We start from the raw sequence: 20,206 nt of genomic DNA, 5'->3' as shown, positions 1-20,206 counted from the left end.
TAACTACTAAACAGTTCTCACATTAAGAAACCATCATTTTGCTTATCTTAGATGCCCAGAAAAGTGTACTATTATGGAAAATGTTGTCTGTTAAGAACATTAAGGGCAAATGTCTATATATGTGAACGCAAAACGAAATCATACAAAACCCTAATTTTTTAATTTAAATTCAAGAGAACTTTTAAGTTGTCCCTAATCTTAAAATTGACCAAAGTACATTTCATCAACTTCATAAACCTAGAAAGCATTTACCTTTAATCAACTGGGAAAGTATAAGACCCTCTACCTCAGTCCTCAGTAATCTAGAGAATCCCCTGCCCTCAGTGAGTTTACTGTATGTTATCAATCAAATGGACTGTTGGATGAATGCCTAGCCCTAACTAGGCAGTTATTATAATCAAAGTGCGACTGCTTACCCATTTGAAAATACATCTGAGAAATAATTTTAGCTAAACTTGATGGAAAAATCTATGAAAGCTAAAACTTTTCAACAATAACAACAAAATAGAATAGAATATCAATACAAAGTTTCAAGTATTAACTTAAAGAATAAAATTAAAATCACATAAAATATTCTTATGCCATTCCCTTGAGTGTATTTATTTTTTTTTTATTTTTTTTTTTTAAGATTTTATTTATTTATTTGACAGAGAGAGAATGAGAGAGAGAGCACACGAGAGGGGGGAGGGTCAGAGGGAGAAGCAGGGAGCCCGATGCGGGACTCGATCCAGGGACTCCAGGATCATGACCTGAGCCGAAAGCAGTCGCTTAACCAACTGAGCCACCCAGGCGCCTATTTTATTACTTTTTTAAAAAGGTTTTATTTATTTATTTGACAGAGAGAGAGAGACACAGCGAGAGAGGGAACACAAGCAGGGGGAGTGGGAGAGGGAGAAGCAGACTCCCTGCTGAGCAGGGAGCCCGATGCGGGACTCGATCCAGGGACTCCAGGATCATGACCTGAGCCGAAGGCAGTCGCTTAACCAACTGAGCCACCCAGGCGCCCCTCCCTTGAGTGTATTTAAAAAACAAAATTATTCCAGGGCCAGATCCAGACTCAACAAGAAAGAGTGCCATGGATCAATTTTCCTATTTCCACCAGTGACACTGGTGGGGAGAGAGGGTGTACAAAGCAGAACACATACAACACGTTTTCTGTCCCTACTACCAGTATTTCAATAAAGCTTTAACAAAATCTGAAACAGTGAAATATTAGAATAAAGCTCCGGGCACCTGGGTGGCTCAGGTGGTTAAGCGACTGCCTTCGGCTCAGGTCATGATCCTGGAGTCCCGGGATCAAGTCCCGCGTCGGGCTCCCTGCTCGGCAGGGAGTCTGCTTCTCCCTCTGACCCTCCCCCCTCTCATGTGCTCTCTCTCATTCTCTCTCTTTCAAATAAATAAATAAAATCTTTAAAAAAAAAAAAAGAATAAAGCTCCAGTTACCCATACCTAATGCCTATTAAGAAATATTTCTAAATAAATGCTGGAGGCTGAAAATCACACAGTATAATACCTATGCTCCATGGCCCTTTCACTAAGAGATCTTTAGTTACAGCAAGAAAAGCAGAGACTTCATCTGCACCCTTTATTTATACACAAGATAAAAATCCTAGAACTTCCATAACTTGTGAATGGAAATGCTAATAATAGCTTTAACCCCTATAAATCTCACTTACTTCATCCTTGAAATGTACAGAGTCACACCACACCAGAAGATTAACACAAGGATTAAATCAGAAAGTATGTGAAGCTCCTGACACAGTGCTTTTCACTGTACCCTAAATAAATGACACTAATATCCCACTCATGCCTTTTGTCATGAGGTCCCCTCTGCCTAGAATGCCTGTCCTTCTCCTCTCCCCTTCTGCCTGTCCAAACCACTTCCATTCTTCAGTCTTTTTCAAGTCACTCTTGATGCCTGCCTTATCTGTACCACACTTCATCAACTTTAATACCCAATTGTTCACTACCTATAACATTCATCATGCTATTTAACAAGATATTACTCTGAATTTACCTAATATTTCATTGGCATTTAGTACCGATCTCAAGCAAAGGAGAAGCTCAAAACCTTCATTGAGTATCTTCTCATCCCTGCACATCTACTTCAACACCTATCAGTGCTTTACAGAAACTAAAACAACATTCAGTAAATATACGAGTGAATGACCAAATAAAGGCACAGAAATTACAAGCTGTTCTGTATGGAAAAAGACTGGGTGAAAAAGGTAGCTCATGAGGTGACTCTTGAGAACCCAGAAGAGTAAATGTATGACACATGATATAAAATCTAGTTTACCTTAAAAAAAAAAAAAAAAACTAAATTAATATCCTCTGTGCATTAAATACCACTGCAAACAAGTTACAAGCAAGGAAAGGCATAATGCAATCAATTCCTTACTCAAAATGACACCTCCTCTAACATTAGCCACTTCTACAGAGAATATAAACTTTGACAGATAATCTCAGCTCAAAATTAGGGTTCTTTTCTCTAATTCGTTGTATTTCTAAAGAGTCAGCCAGCAGGGGGAGTTCAAGCTCACTTACACTAAATCACAAAAATCTAAGGCTAACAAAATTTTTAAATTCTGGAATTTCTTTTTTAATTAAACTCCTGAATATTAACCATAAAAAGTTAGTGGAGCCCATATGTTTGTAAGTCATATTTTATAATATTATTTCTATACCATATAAATACTCCATAAAACTGTCACTTCTTGAGTTCTAAACATGCATCTTTTTTACAGACAGAAAAAGAAATCAATATTAATCAAAATTCAAGTGACAGGGGCACCTGGGTGGCTCAGTCGTTAAGCAGCTGCCTTCGGCTCAGGTCATGATCCCAGGGTCCTGGGATCGAGCCCCACATCAGGCTCTCTGCTCCGCGGGAAGCCTGCTTCTCCCTCTCCCACTCCCCCTGCTTGTGTTCCCTCTCTCACTGTGTCTCCCTCTGTCAAATAAACAAATAAAATCTTAAAAAAAAAAAAAAATTCAAGTGATAATGGAGAAAAGCTGCTACTTTCTAAACTGTTACCCAAACTGAAGTAACAACGCCAGTCTTATGAGCCCAGCACCCACTCATCAATTCAGTCTTCATCTATTGTTCATCCCAAAGTCTCATCTGCTGGTCTCCAGGCTGCTGCTATCATGACCCTCCCCAGGAAGCAAACCTCATTTTTAATCTGTGACCATAAGATTTATCAGAAAATAGTTAAGGCCCTGGAAATTATGTATATTTCTGAGATACAATTTAAGAAGCAGTATTCTCTACTGATAACTAGAGATAAGCATGGCTACAAATGGTATGGAGGAAGGGGAGTGTAACAGGGGGATCAACAATGGGAAATTCTAATTGCCAAACACAGAATAGTCAGATAAAATTACTCTAACCAAAAGTGAGTCATGATTGTCAGTCTTTAATAAAAGGAACTAATGGAAAGAACCAAAATGTAATGCCCCAATTTTCTCTGCTCTGCTTAAAAAGTACTTCTGCACAGTACCATATTTGATCCTTACAACAACCCTTCTGAAAAGCAGGTAACATGCCCATTTTAAAGTTAAGGGAACTGAAATGCAGAGAGGTTGTCTTATTCAAAATAACAGAGCTAACAAGTGATAGGAACAAGATGTTAACTTGGGCTTTCTGGCTCCAAAGTCAAAAAGCTCTTTGCATCACAACAGGTCTTGCTGAAACAAGGACTATAACATGTGTACTGGAAATGTGGCCCACCTGCTCCCAAAGGCACAGAAATTATTTTATCAACAGGTATAAAAACAATTATATTCCAACAAGTTCGACACCCTAGAAGAAGGACATCAAACCAAAAAGCTTCTGCAAGGAAAACCATCAACAAAATGAAAAGGCAACCTATAAATGGAAAAAAATATTTGCAAATCAAAATTGCAAATGCTAATCAAAACCACAATTAGGTATCACCTCACAACTGTTAGAATGACTATCGTCAAAAAGACAAGAGATAGGGGCGCCTGGGTGGCTCAGTCGTTAGGCATCTGCCTTCGGCTCAGGTCATGATCCCAGGGTCCTGGGATCGAGCCCCGCATCGGGCTCCCTGCTCCGCAGGAAGCCTGCTTCTGCCTCTCACACTCCCTTTACTTGTGTTCCCTCTCTCACTGTCTCTCTCTCAGTCAAATAAATATATAAAATCTTTAAAAAAAAAAAAAAAAAGACAAGAGATAAAAAGTTTTGGCCAGGATGTGAAGAAAATGGAACCCTTGTGCACTACTGAAGGGAATGTAAACTGGTACAGCCACTACTGACAACAATATGGTGGTTCCTCAAAAAACTAAAAACGGAAGTACCTTATGATCCAGCAATCCCATTTCTGGATATATATCCAAATGAAATGAAAACAGGATTATCAAAGAGATACATACCTGCACTCCTTCACTGAAGCATTATTCACAATAGTCAAAATACAGAAACAACCTAAATGTCTATCAGTGGGCAAAGGGATAAAGAAGATATGGCATATATGTACAATGGATTATTATTCAGCCTTGAGAAAAAGGAAATTAATTCTGTCATTTGCAACAACATGGACAGACCCCGAGGGCATTTTGTTAAGTGAAATAAGCCAGACAAAGGCAAATACTGCATGGCATCACTTAAATGTAGAATCTTAAAAACAAAGGGGCGCCTGGGTGGCTCAGTCAGTTAAGTGACTGCCTTCAGCTCAGGTCATGATCCCAGGGTCCTGGGATCAAGTCCCACATCGGGCTCCCTGCTCTGCGGGGAGCCTGCTTCTCCCTCTCCCACTCCCCCTGCTTGTGTTCCCTCTCTCACTGTGTCTCTCTCTGTCAAATAAATAAATAAAATCTTAAAAAATAATAATAATCTTAAAAACAAAATAAAACAAAAATTCATAGAAACAGAATGGTTGCCAGGCGCTTGGTGGTGGGGGATATGGGGAGAGGTTGGTAAAAGGGTACATCATCTTCATGATCGTAGACCTAGGACTAGAAGTCAATGAAATATGCCCAATGCTGACCCTGGTAGCATATCTGTTCTTTTTTAGCTCTTCCAGTCCAAAGAAATGACAGTGCAATCATTGGCAAACTCAAAAATTATTATTGTAGTCAAGCACTGTAAATACAAAAGAGCCGATTATGCATTAATAGCTCTTCAAGGAATAAATACATTGGTCTTCAAAGCACTACACAAAGGACTGTTCTAAAACAACAGCTTAACCTTTTTTTACTTTTTCTTTACCTGGTTTAATTAACAAAGAGGTTTTATACCCAGCAAATATTAAATATACAGTGTCTGAAAAATTAGACAGCAATACGTAACATTAACAATAAATATAAATACATAACAGGATGTGTTCTATAATCAATGCCCCCACCTTTTAGTCATCTGGGTGGGAATGGAGGCTTTTGTTATATATTTGCAAATTAAAATTTTTTAAGAAAAAACTATCCTCCTCTTTCATGAGCTGGAAGGACAGATTTCAAAGTGGTTAACACTCCACAATCTGTTCAAATGGAGGTTTGTTTCCAGTCTTATCCAAACCTTTGTGCACTTCAAATCTAACTCTTCCCCACACCTTGGCACTCCTATGAGAAGCCCTCAGGATCTACAACTTACCACCCTTCCCCCAGGAAAAGTGCCCCAAGAGGCTCTTCCAGCTTAAAGTTGCCTGTGTCTATCAGCAAAGATGACCCTACAATTCTAGTTGTGCCAGACTAAATCAGAAATTGGTGTTCCAGCCTAAGGCAGCCATGAACTAAACGGACACCTAGGGTCAAACCTGGCCTGACAGGGGTAAATGCACATGGAAGAGTGACAAATCTATCCAAACAGACCCTCCCATATACACTAGGGCACAAAGGTGGCAGGTCACCAGAGTTTAGGCAGTACTCCAAGGGATTCTAAGCTCTCCATGAGGATTACTTCATATCCTCTAGCCTGGAAATTACTAGGATCCTGAATGAATGCACACTTAACAAGCAAACAATACCCTGTACTACTGCCTGTCTCTCTTACTAAAGCCCCATGCCTGAAGGTGTATCTCCTCTGCAGGAAGCTAAAAAAAAGTCTAACACAACCAAACTACTTCTCTAGACACACCAACACATTTACTCATCACACACAGGGACCTGGTCAATGGACAGCCGTGCCTTCACACAAACCACATCAACACTACACTACACTCCTCTGGTAGCAGGAGCAGGTAAAGTGGAGGACAGACCCTTCGCATTACCTAAAATTCTCCCTCATCACAATAACCTATAATAGTCCTGAGCTGTTTGACGACTCATCTCCTTCAAGAAGATTCTCCAACTGATCCAAATGACATTACTCAGTGACCCCTCAATATATTTAGTTTGTTCTATAAATCACACATCATTTCAATGAACTTTTGAGATTCAGTCCAACCTACAGTGACACAGAATTCACCTCATGCTAAATATTATTTGAAATTGCTGGGCTATAATTTTTTTTAAAGACCTTTATTCCCAAATGGTTTGAATATTTATTTACACTATTTCCACAGTGTTTTCTTTAGATTCACTTGTAAAAAGTATCTGTCTCCCCAATAGAAGAACTAGAGTTTTTATCATGACTATTCTTTTACATGGTTCCACAAAACCCAGCAGTGTTTTACCCTTAACAAGTGAACAGTTTTAGGGGCACCTGGGTGGCTCAGATGGTTAAGCGTCTGCCTTTGGCTCAGGTCATGATCCCAGGGTCCTGGGATGGAGCCCCGCATCAGGCTCCCTGCTCAGCGGGAAGCCTGCTTCTCCCTCTCCTTCTACTGCTCCCCCAGCTTGTGCTCTCTCGCTCTGTCAAATAAATAAATAAAATCTTAAAAAAAAAAAAGTGAACAGTTTTGTTAATAAACAATATTTATCCTAATCAGATTATTTTGAAGGACATTTAAAAATGGACTATTTTTATTACTCCATTATTCTGGATTTTCTAATACAGTTGTCCGAACATGTAAAAAGGACAGTTATAACCATGGATTGCATTTTAGGTAAAGTATTCACCATATTAATTAATAGTAAATATATCCTCACAAAATTATTACATATACACAAATTTAAAATATGTATATTTCATTACTGGCAAAGTACAAAGCCATTACGCGGTGAACATAATGCAAGACTATCAAAAGAACAAAATCAGATTGTGCCCTAAGGAATTCAGAAATGACAACCTAAGTACAAACAGTATGCATGTGGGGGTGAAGGATGTCCCTGACAGGGAGATAAGGGAAAGTGAAAGCAAGTGGCGTATGCTGCACTGAACAGGTGGAGTTTTGAGTGTGATCCGAAGCAGAAAGAAAAAACTAAATGTGTTGAATATTGAAAGAAGCAGGTATCTGGCATAGCTCGAAATGGACTATCAGGTGCACAGAAAACAGAGTAACATGGATCCATGCAAGGGAGCCAACAGAGGAAAAAAAAAAAAAAAAAAAGGAAAGAAAGGGAACAAATACCAAGGTTTACACAGGAAAGGACTAGGTCTAAAAGAGGAAGAAAGGAAAAGACAGAGCGTTATGGATCATCCTGTGTGCAATTTCAAGAGTTCAGAAGAGTATAATGCAGTATTATGCCTGAATATGAACAATGTCATTATTTTACAAAGTTTCTATCCAGAAAGAAGTCTTCCTAGTTATTCCTCAAAGAGTGAGGCAGCAATAACTACAAAATACATTCACTGTGTATATTCATATTACATGAAGTTTTACATATGCTGTCTCATTTCGAAATGCAACCCATATTTTACATTAAGTCACTGCAGCCACCCAAGAGTGAAAGAAAAGGTGTTGCCTTTCATTTGACTGACAAAATCTCCTCTCTTCAAATTTGAACCCTCGAAGCAGGTGTATCCCTAGTAAGAGAATATGTAATTGAGAGAGTTCTGAATCAAACATACCTGGTACAACCCTGACTGTCTGATCTTGGGCAAATAACTTAAATCGGAGACTGTTTCCTCATCTATAAAATAAATGTTACTAAAAACTATCTCATGGAGCTGTTAAGGCTGAAAGGAGACAATGGCAATACCATTTGAATGGGGCCTAGCAAACACAAAAAGTTCACTAAATGTTTTAATCACTATTAATGTTTCTCTAAACTTGAAAATCCATTATCATAACCTAGGGACCTCCATTACCTCCTCCAAGAACCTCCAAAAAGTAGAGGGAAGTTTCATAAAAATGTCCTATATGCCCTCCACTACATTCTGAAATTAAATCAATAATATGCTTCTTACCTGAATTCATGCCTTCCTAAAGAAGGCATATTCAGGAAAATGTTTTATCTGTCTTCACTCTGCCTGGTGGACTTACAGTGGGGCTAGCCCACTAAAAAATAGGGCAAAGGCCTTATTTTACGTGTTTGAGTTTTCTGTCCTGACCAAACATTACTTTTGTAATCAGAAAATGCAATAGATGTTATAAGATTAGTCTTTCCCCTCAATAATTTATTTTGGCAGTCAGGAATTCTTACACAATCTACTTATTTTTTCAAGTGCCTAATAAAATAGTTTAGATTCTTAAAGGTTTCAGTATTTTCTTCTACTTCTTATAGCTACTACACTGCTCACGAGCTAAGACTCAGAAACAAAACAAATTTACTAAACCATATTATATAAGCATATTTTATATACCAGCAGTTCCCTTTTAGAGTACAATCTGTTTATAATTAAATTGTTTGGAACTCAGGCCTCATTTTCCCTTAATGTTGTAAGTATGGTTAAAGTTCCTACATTAACCCAAAAAGATTATTTAGTCATACTATTACTGAATTCTAGTCATAAGAGTTTTTGAACTAGGTTCTAAAATCCAGGGTCAAGCCATGCAACAGCAAAATTTAGAAGTTTAAAAAGTCTAGCTCCTTTTTTGAAGCTCAGGTATAGCCCTTGGCAAAATTTTTAAACAGGCGGCTTGTCTTTTTTTTTTTTTTTTTTGGTGCAAAAAGGTGGTTTTACTAAAGCACAGGGACAGGACCCATGGGCAGAAAGAGCTACTGTCTTGATGTCGTTTGAATGCCCTCTAGTTTGTGCCCAATGGCTCTCATGTTGTCCCCTGTGTCTACCTATTATGGAACCCCATCCAAGCCTGGTCTCCCATCAAACAGTCTTACCCAGTCCTCTTTTCCCACCCATCCCACCAGTGTAACTGATTGCATTTAAGTATTAAATGCAGAATCAATGAATGAACCAACTCATACTGAACCCCTTAATTCTAACCTGGAACATTTCTGGTCATACAAATGAAAGTGAATATAAGTCATATAAATAAAGTGAAATCTGCAGGCCATGTCAAAATAGTTATTACTGACCTATCACAATCAGCTTCTCACAACTCTTTTCTAAGCCCACCAGGTTTCGAAAAGCACCAACCATCAACAATATTTACAGCAAAAAAAGCTTACAGAGAGTAGAAACCCTTTGAGAAACTTCCAAGTTAAGGAAATAAACATAAGAACTTGTGAAATTAAAGAACTATGATTATTATAATAAAAAATAAAGTCAAAAAAAAAAAAAGAACTATGATTTAGTTTAAATTAACACCAAATGCTAAGGGAACACAAAAATTATGTCTTAAGAGACATCATAGGGACGCCTGAGTGGCTCAGTCGGTTAAGTGTCTGCCTTCAGCTCAGGTCATGATCCCAGAGTCCTGGGATCGAGTCCCACATCGGGCTCCTTGCTCAGCGGGGAGCCTGCTTCTCCCTCTGCCTGTCGCTCCCCCTGCTTGTGAGCTATCTCTCTCTCTCTTTGACAAATTAATAAATAAAAATCTTTAAAAAAAAAAAAAGACATTATAATTATATGAGGAGGAAGTAGAAGGCATTCCAGAAAGAGAGAAAGGGAGAGAAGGCAAGGAGTCTGGAGAAAGCAAGATATGTGCATGAGGGGATAAAGACACCACACTGGGATAAAAGCAGAAGGGGCATGGTTTTAATCAGGAAGTATACGGGACCAAGCAGAAAAAAAGTCTTCAAGCGAACAGGTACAGTTTAGATTTGAACAGACAAAAAAATGAGCCACTGCCAGGTAATTCTTGTACTTTACACTGTAGGATGTTTAGCAGTACCTTGGCCTCTACCAACTTAATGCCATTAGCACTTCTTTCTACCAAGTGGTGACAACTAAAAATATTTCCAGACACTGTCATATATTCTCTAGGGAACAAATTCAACTTTCCCACACCCACTTATCTACTCCAACTCCCTTTATGAGGTAAGGAAATGGAGTCCCAGGGGAGTCACAAAACTTGCTAATGTCACACAGCCTAGTTTTGGTTCGGCCAGAGCTAGAATATAAACCAAACCAAGAAGTGTGTTACATTGGGCTTCGTGAACTTCCTAAATTATGTTTAGAATGGCTTCTAATGATTCTTCAGAAGTCATCACAAACCTAATTTTGATGCCCAAACTGGACATTTTACCGGCAACATATACTGTATAATATCTATTGTTTCTGTGCTGCTTTAAAGAATCAATCATTAATCAAAAAAATCCAAACAAAATAAAAAATATATTAAGCTACCGAAGGAACAGCAAATAATGTGCAACTACACTAAAACATAAGCTGGTCAGATCCTTGAGCACTTTAGTGTTCTAAAAAGGCAATCTTTCGTAATAGCTTAAAATCTGTCCTTGTAAATACCAGTTTCCACCACCCTCCCCAATTTTAACTCTTGGACAGATAACTTTATTTTAATTTACTGCCTTGCCCTCTTAAGCAAGAATATCAAAGACAATTTAACTCTATTTTAAGATTCAGGGTCATTAGGAAATCCATTCACAATGGTACTCTTAACACTTGGAGATGTTCAGAGAATATTTAAAGTAGGGAACAACATTAGTTTTATGTGATTCAAGGACAGTGTATATGAAGAAAGTGGAAGGTCAGATGAAATAGTACAGTTTGGAGCCAGACCAAGGTGGATAAATGACATGAACGGGTCTGTTTTCCAAAGATCACAAATAAACAGAACAGAGGAGGGAAAAGGTAGACTCTAGCAAGAAGCTCCATTTAGAGGTAACAGGCCAAGCAAGACGCAGAGGCTGCCTGAACTACAAGTGGCAGCGACAGCAAAGAGAGAGAAAGAAAATGTAAGAAACAGCTAGAAGACCAATCTGGTGAATGAAGGGTGCGAAACAGATTGAGTATAAAGAGTCAAAGGTGACACAGGCTTCTGGCTGGGTAGATATAACTAATACTGGAAAATAGGAAGAGAACCTCATTTCCAAGGAAAAAGATAATGAGCTAGATTTGGGGTTTAAGGCCTAGCCTCATGACCTCAATAACCTAGGCAAGTCAAATGTCTACCATAACTTTATCCTCAGGGAAATGGTGAGGAAGAACATCTATCCAATTTGTTTGTGAAGATTAAGAGAGTAAAAGCACTCTGGAAAGAACCAGTCTAGTATAAGGAATAAATATTCCTTTTTTTTTATTCCTGGGAAAACTACTACTAAGTACAATCTTCACTGGATAGCTCTACTTATCACAAATCTTTCTAATCATCACCCTGAATAATTCACACAAAAGCCACCAATGGCTTCTTCCTGGCCATTTCTGTTCTGTACTGTTTTGTTTTCTTTTATTTCACCACTGTGTTTCACCTCTTCCCTGACAGTCTATACAACATCTGATTCGGGAAAACTGGAAATTAATTCTGAAAGTTTCTTTCCCATTAAAACATTTTTATTTTTCCAGGTTTCTTCTACTCAATCTTACCTATTCTATTTCTTATACCCCAGCCCCACTTCAAATCTGCACTACTTCAATAGTCTCACAGCTTCCAACATTTTCGCCAAGGTTAAAATAAAACATTCATCCTACTCCTCCCCCACAAAAAAATCCTACTGGCTGTGAAGATCTGACTAGTCTGAATAAAGGAGAGAATCACTGAGGTGAATGTGTATTCTTTGTGTAAACCTCAAGAAAGGAAAGAGTTGGGGCCACCTGGGTGGCTCAGTCGTTACGCATCTGCCTTCGGCTCAGGTCATGATCCCAGGGTCCTAGGATGGAGCCCTACAACAGGCTCCCTGCTCAGCGGGAAACCTGCTTCTCCCTCTCCCACTCCCCCTGCTTGCGTTCCCTCTCTCGCTGTGTCTCTGTCAAATAGATAAATAAAAATCTTAAAAAAAAAAAAAGAGTTGTAGAAAGTGAGAATAAACTACCTCTCCCCTCCCAAAGCACATTCAGACTTTGTAAAGAAAATCAGGAGTTTCAGGCGCCTGGGTGGCTCAGTTGGTTAAGTGACTGCCTTCAGCTCAGGTCATGATCCTGGAGTCCCGGGAGTCCCGCATCAGGCTCCCTGCTCAGCAGGAAGTCTGCTTCTCCCTCTGACCCTCCCCCCTCTCATGTTCTCTCTATCTCATTCTCTTTCTCAAATAAATAAATAAAATCTTTAAAAAAAAAAAAAAATCAGGAGTTTCACAAAGACTAAGAAAGGATGAGTGGGGAAAAAAGGAAGAGAAACCAAAATATAGAAAAACAGACGGCTGCAACACACAACCAGCCACAGCTGGTTATATGTTTTGTTTTGTTTTTATTTATTTGACAAAGAGAAAGAGCACAAGTAGGCAGAGCGGCAGGCAGAGGGAGAGGGAGAAGCAGGATCCCCACTGAGCAGGGAGCCCAAAGCGGAGCTTGATCCCAGGACGCTGGGATCATGACCTGAGCCAAAGGCAGATGCTTAACCAACTGAGCCACCCAGGCGCCCTGGTTATATGTTTTATTGAGCATGTTTCATGGCCTGTGTCTACCTTCATGCTCTTCAAGAGTAACTGCCCCCTAGAAAACTTGCTCCGTATTTTCTTTTTTAAGATTTATTTATTTATTTGAGAGGGGGGTGGCAAGAGAGTTCGCACAAGTAGGGGGAGGGGCAGAAGGAGAGAATCTTCAAGCAGATTCCCCACTGAGCAGGGATCTCACAACCAATGAGATCACAACCTGAGCTGAAACCAAGGGTTGGATGCTTAACTGACTGAGCCACCCAGGCACCCTGAAAACTTGCTCTTTAAATGAGAGATGGACATCAGACATCCCTGGTGGCAGAGGGGAGTTAGACAACATCCACAGGTAGTTCACAAGTGAATCAATTAGATAATCCTTCTAAGGAATTTACAAAGGTGTGGTCCCCAGAGAAGCAGCATCAGCATCCACATCACTGGGTAACTTGTTAGACACGCAAATTATCTGTCCCCATTCTACGACTGGGGCCCAGCAATCTGTGTTTCAAGAAGCCTTTGAGGTGACTGTGATGTACTCTAAAGTTTGAGAACCACTAAGGGGTAAACACTTGGCTATTATTAAGGTCCTCAGAGCCCCCCTAAAAACAGGTTTTATTAGATATACCATGGGTCTTGCTCTTGAGTTACTGTGAGATTTCCTTGTATTCTTGAATACCTAGAATAGCACCTGACACAGAGTACCTAACTCAATAAATGTCTGCTGAAAGAATGAGTGAATAGTCATAAAATAAAATGCCCCCTTGCTAAACTAGCTTTAAGGAATTGTTTCTTATAAGCAAAGACATCTTTTTTTTTTTAAAGATTTTATTTATTCATTTGAGACAAAGAGATACAGAGAGAGAGAGAGAAAGCATGAGCAGGGAGAGAGGCAGAGGCAGAGGGAGAAGCAGGCTCCTCGCTGAGCCAGAAGCCCGATGTGGGGCTCAATCCCAGGACCCTGGGATCATGACCTGAGCTGAAGGCAGACGCTTAACCATCTGAGCCACCCAGGCGCCCCAAAGACATCTTAATTAGGCAATGAGTATGCAGAGTGTGGGTGGGGAACACACAAGACAGCCAGAGTCATTTGGAGGTAGTCCCTGGGGCCTAAGAGAGAGCTGGAACATTGTTTGGAGAAGAAAGAGCTAAGAAACATACTCTGTTCAAAAGAAAAAGTAAAGGAATTTCAGGGGGCAAAACTGAGAATTTAACAACAGGGTCACGGAAATTGCAAGTGTAAGGAACTATGATGTGATCTTGTACAAGGTTCAGAGGCCAAAGCAGAAAATCACCATGCTTTCTCAAGGACCTAAGGAGTTAATAAAGACGCTGACCTCTGCACCTCAATGAGGAGTTATAAAAGTCTACATACCTAATGATTTACCTGATCTGTATGTAATTTATACCCCAAGATTACAACACACCATGGAAATAATTTGTGCCTTTCAACTCTGCTGTAGCAGACAAAACCCTCAAAAATAAGAGCAGCCAGACTAAATTCAGAGGGCTCTTAAAAGCAGAATTCTAGGGGCGCCTGGGTGGCTCAGTCGTTAAGCAGCTGCCTTCGGCTCAGGTCATGATCCCAGGGTCCTGGGATTGAGCCCCACATCGGGCTCCCTGCTCAGTGGGAAGCCTGCTTCTCCCTCTCCCACTCCCCCTCTGCTTGTGTTCCCTCTCTCGCTGTGTCTCTGTCAAATAAATAAATAAAATCTTTTAAAAAAAAAAAAAAAAGCAGAATTCTATCATCATCCCTGTCCCTTGATACTGAATATTGACACAAGAAATTTATTCCCGGGGCGCCTGGGTGGCTCAGTTGGTTAAGCGACTGCCTTCGGCTCAGGTCATGATCCTGGAGTCCCTGGATCGAGTCCCACATCGGGCTCCCTGCTCGGCGGGGAGTCTGCTTCTCCCTCTGACCCTCCCCCTCTCATGTGCTCTCTCTCTCTCATTCTCTCTGTCTCAAATAAATAAATAAAGTCTTTAAAAAAAAAAAAAAAAAAAAGAAATTTATTCCCCAAAAGTATAGAATAAAACAAAAACAAATGAAAACTTTTGGGAGGGAAGGGGGCTGCCTCTATTGTCAAATCCCTTAACTCCAATTCTCTATATGTTATAGAAAGATTCTCCTTTCTCAAATAATGTAATAACAATATTGCAGCCCTTCAGTGGTCTCATAAATCATATTTAAACTACTCACCATGGCTTTTTTTTTAAGATGGGCATTATTCCACTTCTTGGACTATTTCCCACTATACCCCCACCTATACCCTCTGCTGCATTGTCACCCTCACATAAGCTACATGAGGGCAGGGACTTATATCCCCAGTACCTAGAACCGTGTCGGGCACAAAGTGAACAGTAGAGTATTTGCTGACTGACTGACTCCCACTCCCATACCTAATCCCAGGATATCCTGTTTGTTTTAAGTAGGCTCCATGTCCAGCGTGGAGCCCAACACAGGACTTGAACTCACGACCCTGACATCAAGACCTGAGCTGAGATCGAGAGTCGGACGCTTAATCAACTGAGCCACCCAGGCGCCCCTCTAATCCCAATTTAAAATATCTCATTATTAATCTCAGTCTATCCTTCCTCAGACTGAAAACCTCACCTCTTCAAAAAAAAGCCTCTCCTGACTGGCTCCAAAGAACTTCAACTGAAGAAAACCATCTTGCTTCTGTTTAACACTTATATGTACAACTATCACTGATTTTACGTTTCAGTCATCTATGTTTTATTCTTATCTATCTTCCCTTTTAGATAGACTACTCACAGGCTAGAAACAAGTCCCTACTGAGGTAGTAAAACCTAACTGGGGTTGTGCCCACGGTGAATTCAATGCTGTAATGATCCACTGCTCAATTTCTTGATTAGATACAACACAGCCATTTTACAGGTACCTTAGCAGGCAAAAGTGGCAGCACCAAGGGAGAGGAGAAGGGAGCAGGGAGGCAGGGATATGACTGAGAAAGAGACCACCTAGATAAGACTATGGAAAAGGAGGGAAGAGGGGAGCCAAACCCACAAAGCCTCACTCATTCTTTCCTCACTCAGGACCATCGTAAAGCCGCCCACAAGGCACTTAAATTAAGTTTTAAGTCCCTAACTATCCTTCGGGACATTCTCCTGTTATTATCACAACTCTATTTCATCTAAAATAGTAAATTCTAAACAAAAATCAAAATAGTAATGGCACAAAGCACAAACTATTAAATGAGGCAAATCATCTGGGGAAAATAGGTTTTTATAAATTACTTATCACCCCACTCCCCCAGAGAAGGGGCGGGGGGGAGGGAGGGGAGACAAAAAGAAAAAAGAAACAGCACAAAGCAACTCTAAAAGGACAGCTCTGCGGGGGAGCCTGGCTGGCTCAGTCGGAAGAGCATAAGACTCTTGATCTCCGGGCTGTGAGTTCAAGCCCCACGCTGGGTGTAGAGATTACTAAAACTTTAAAGAGAGAGAGCACTCTGGCTCTAGGATGTAGTACCTCTGTACTCGCCACCCCTTCCCCTGATCCTCTATCTTCACTCCAACTCTCTGACCATCCACTGCTACTGCTGAAGGGCAGTAGAAATATGGAACCTGAGCTAATTCATCTCAACTTGCAAGGCAGTTTATTTTATTTTATTTTTTTAAAGATTTTATTTATGGGGCACCTGGGTGGCTCAGTCATTAAGCGTCTGCCTTCGGCTCAGGTCATGGTCCCAGGGTCCTGGGATCAAGCCCCACGGGTTCCCTGCTTGGCGGGAAGCCTGCTTCTCCCTCTCCCACTCCCCTTGCTTGTGTTCCCTCTCTTGCTGTCTCTCTCTCTAATAAAATCTTTAAAAAAATAAAATAAAGGTTTTATTTATTTGACAGAGAGAGAGAGAGCATGAGCAGGGAGAGCGGCAAGCAGAGGGAGAAGCAGGCTCCCTGCTGAGCAAGGAGCCCAATGCGATGCAGGACTCGAGCCTAGGACCCTGGGATCGCCACCCAGGTGTCCCAAGGCAGTTTATTTTAATTATCTGAATAATTACAACACTATTGGCTGATATGCCTTCAGACTTCTGTCAAACCTTGGAGTTGATTTTTATATTTAAAGATGGACTTCTACGGGAAAACATGATGTTGAAGAACCTCACCTGTCAAAACTATCAAAGTTATAAAAGTTCCATACAAAACACAAATTTAAAGGAAGAAGTCGACAACTTTCTCAACAGTTCTCTTCTTCCTACCTATAATTGTCTTTGGCTTCATATAATACAAAACTACCAGCATTAAGGCAGAAATCACTCCCCTCCCGTTTTCTCAAACAAGTCTTCATTGATAAACTATTTTCTAAGCTATACAGCTCCCTCTCCAGTTTAAAATTTCTGTGGCTGGTTTAAGTTATGACAACCCAAGAAGTTCTATTTCTGCACTTCCTAATTAAAAACTTACCAGAGAAAGAATTTTTAACTAAAGCCAAAAAGAGGTTAGCAGAGAGTAATTTATGATGAGGCCACAGAGACAAAGGGAATATTCCAGAGGCAGACTATCCAGTCTCCCCTTTCAGGGCTGCAGCTCCAGGAATCCAATGATTCTTCATCAATTCAAATATGAAAATGATAATAAAATTCCCTGGTGTTGACAGCAAGTGATTCTAAACCTCACTGCTGCCTGAAAGGCACCTACAGGCTTTACTTGGCCTCAATCTGTCCAGTTTGGAACTGCCAATTAGTAGCTTCTCAAAAGCAAATCTCAATGTAAGCCATTAAAAAAAGTGCTTTTCAAAGTGTCAAATACAATGGATTAGTCAAACTCAGCACGTTAGAACAAAATAAAACCTAGGTGCTCAATTCTGGCTTCAATTGTCAAAGCCAAGTGACAAAGAACATCATTCCAGAGCAAAGAAAGGATCAATTCTCAAAACCATTGTGATACACACAGTCCCATCAAACACAAAGCACGCTGTGGGGTCTAACAGGTGTCTTCTGGGAAGTCTTAGCCTTTCTCAATCAAGGTTCCACGGGAGAGGATTAAATACTAATGCCCTAAGGCAAAAGCTGGCAAACCTTTTCTGTAAATATTTCAGGCTTTTCAGACCACGTGGTCTCCTTCACAACTACTCAATTCTGCCACTGGAGCTCCAAAGCAGCTGTCAACAGTTAAGTAAATGACTGAGAGTGGCTGTGTTACAATGAAACTATGTAAGGGCACTGAAATTTGAATTTCATATAATTTTCACAGAAATATTCTTTATTCAATGATTTAAAAACATAAAACTGCTCTTATAAAAAAAAAAATCTTAAGTTCCTTGGCTAGATCTGGTTCTGGGCAGAAGTTTGCAGACCTATTCCCTAAGGCATCCTTTGTATGTAATAGATTAACTTCTCTCCTATGCATCCAGAATGGTACTAATTATGTATTGTACTACAGAAAATTGAGAAATTAGTCACTCAAATCATTTTGTGTGTGTCTACGGTACTCTGTCTAACAAAATACTGTCTACTATTGAAGCTAACTGGTGAAATTTTATCAGCACTTGTTAACTTGCACAAAAAGCTACACAAGCTATTTTTAAGTTTCAAAATATTAAAAAATATAAAAAGGAACTTTCATGTCCAATATATTGCCAATGGATGATATAAATCCAGGTGCTTCAAATTAAATCTCTGGTTAATGTATCACCAGAAACAGTAAAGAAATTCTTATAATAAAGTCAAGAATTCAATTATCATCTTTCAATATATTTTGCATCTTCAGATGTTGTTTCTTCTGAAAGCAGAACCTAAATAAAAATCACAAATATAAATTATAGGATTGCCTCAGACACTCAGACACTTACATACTAGATTTGAGCTCTAGCTCAACCTCCTTCTAGGTGAGTGTGCTTGAGCAAGTTCCAGACTCTTACTCATCTATTCAGGAGAGGAAATACGTGCGACCCTCCAACAGTAGTCAGAAGTGTACAAGCAAGCTCAGGAGAATGAGCGTACATACCGTACAGTGCTGAAGAAATAGCAGTTGCCATTATTAAGTGCTTGATAAGCCTTCATATTATCATCTTCCACTTTTTAGTAACTGCCAAGTGGAAGATGGTGCACCTAGGAGTATATTCCATTTAATTGAATCAAAGCACAAGGTGAGGCACTGTGGAAAAAATGAAGATGACTGAGACGGGCTCAGCACTCAGCTTACAAAGAACTGAGACATGTACACATGAGGTCAGGGCTGTAAGAGAAACAACTGACAACCAACATGAATGAACTGCAGAAGCAGAAAAAGTTTCAGAGGTAATTTATTTAATAAGGGTCTGAGTATGTAATGGGAGACATACTATTAGAGAATTGCAAAAGGCGAGAGAACACTCCACAAAGCCCAGAAGGCAGGGCAGTTCAAGTTCTAAAACAAATGCCCAAAAGGACCGTTTCACTTTTAAAATCTAACCAGGAAAGGGATGCCAGGGTGGCTCAGTTGGTTAAATGGCTGCCTTTGGCTCAGGTCATGATCCCAGGTTCCTGGGATCGAGCCCTGCAGCGGGCTCCCTGCTCTGCGGGAAGCCTGCTTCTCCCTCTCCCACTCCCCCTGCTTGTGTTCCTGCTCTCGCTATCTCTCTCTCCATCAAATAAATAAATAAAATCTTTTAAAAAAATAAATAAAAGGATAGGTTTAGAGGGAACTGAGTTACAGGGAAGGGACAAGTCGGGCCTAGCAAGCCTCTCAGGGAGTGGAGACTGACATACTCAGCTCTCTTGGTGACACATGCAATTCATCAACCTATTCCAAAAAACAGTTTCTTAAATCTGAAAGTTATCACAGTTCTCATAAGAAAAAAGCAACATAACAAGCCAGTTCTTAAAAGAATAAGCTATGTATGCTTCCTTGGAAGGAGAGGGACTAGGAAACCTGTTATTCTTTTTCTAGAGTTTATTTTCTTGTCTACATCATTAACCTTTTCCATACCCAAATTTTATTCATGTTTACCCCTCTGCCAACAACAGTAACAAAATATGTTTACCTCGGAACTCTGCCTGGGCATGAAGAATTTTAACCCAGAAGAAAATAAGAAAGGTGTTCTGTAATTCAGCCACTTTTCCCTCCCAAGATTACCACTGCACCAGTGGAATATAAAGATGGCCCCAAACTGCTTCTCCTCTCATTGACAAATGGAGTCCAATTTCCCTCCCCTTAAATTTGGGCAGTTCCTTAACTGCTATGACCCATAGAATATGGCAGAATATGCTATGCCAGTTTCCAGCCACACCTGTCAACTAACTGTGAAAAATGATACTAAATTGTTTTTTAAGACTCTAAAGTTTTTGGGGCGCCTGGGTGGCTCAGTTGGTTAAGCGACTGCCTTCGGCTCAGGTCATGATCCTGGAGTCCCGGGATCGAGTCCCACATCGGGCTCCCTGCTCAGCGGGGGGTCTGCTTCTCCCTCTGACCCTCTTCCCTCTCGTGCTCTCTGTCTCTCATTCTCTCTCTCTCAAATAAATAAATAAAATCTTTAAAAAAAAAA

The 20,206-nt window shown here is 40.1% G+C and overlaps 1 protein-coding gene across 3 annotated transcripts in view; it reads right to left on the bottom strand.

Annotated features, from left to right (window-relative positions):
* The window catches only part of ZFAND3 (zinc finger AN1-type containing 3), a 338,039-nt gene that overhangs the window by 288,111 nt on the left and 29,722 nt on the right, over window positions 1-20,206 (bottom strand). The window contains exon 1 of one of the 3 annotated variants that reach the window (XM_081827414.1): window positions 6,659-6,749. The exons of the other annotated variants lie outside the window; for them this stretch is intronic. Coding sequence (XP_081683540.1) covers window positions 6,659-6,734 — 76 coding nt within the window. The 5' untranslated portion in view covers window positions 6,735-6,749. Of the gene's footprint in view, window positions 1-6,658; window positions 6,750-20,206 lie in introns of those variants that run through there. 3 annotated transcript variants of the gene reach the window in all.

This window comes from Leptonychotes weddellii, chromosome 8, assembly GCF_054177405.1.
Source record: "Leptonychotes weddellii isolate Sample4059 chromosome 8, ASM5417740v2, whole genome shotgun sequence".
NCBI lineage: Eukaryota > Metazoa > Chordata > Mammalia > Carnivora > Phocidae > Leptonychotes > Leptonychotes weddellii.
Note: the sequence above shows the minus strand (reverse complement) of the source record. Positions and strands in the feature narration are given on the sequence as shown.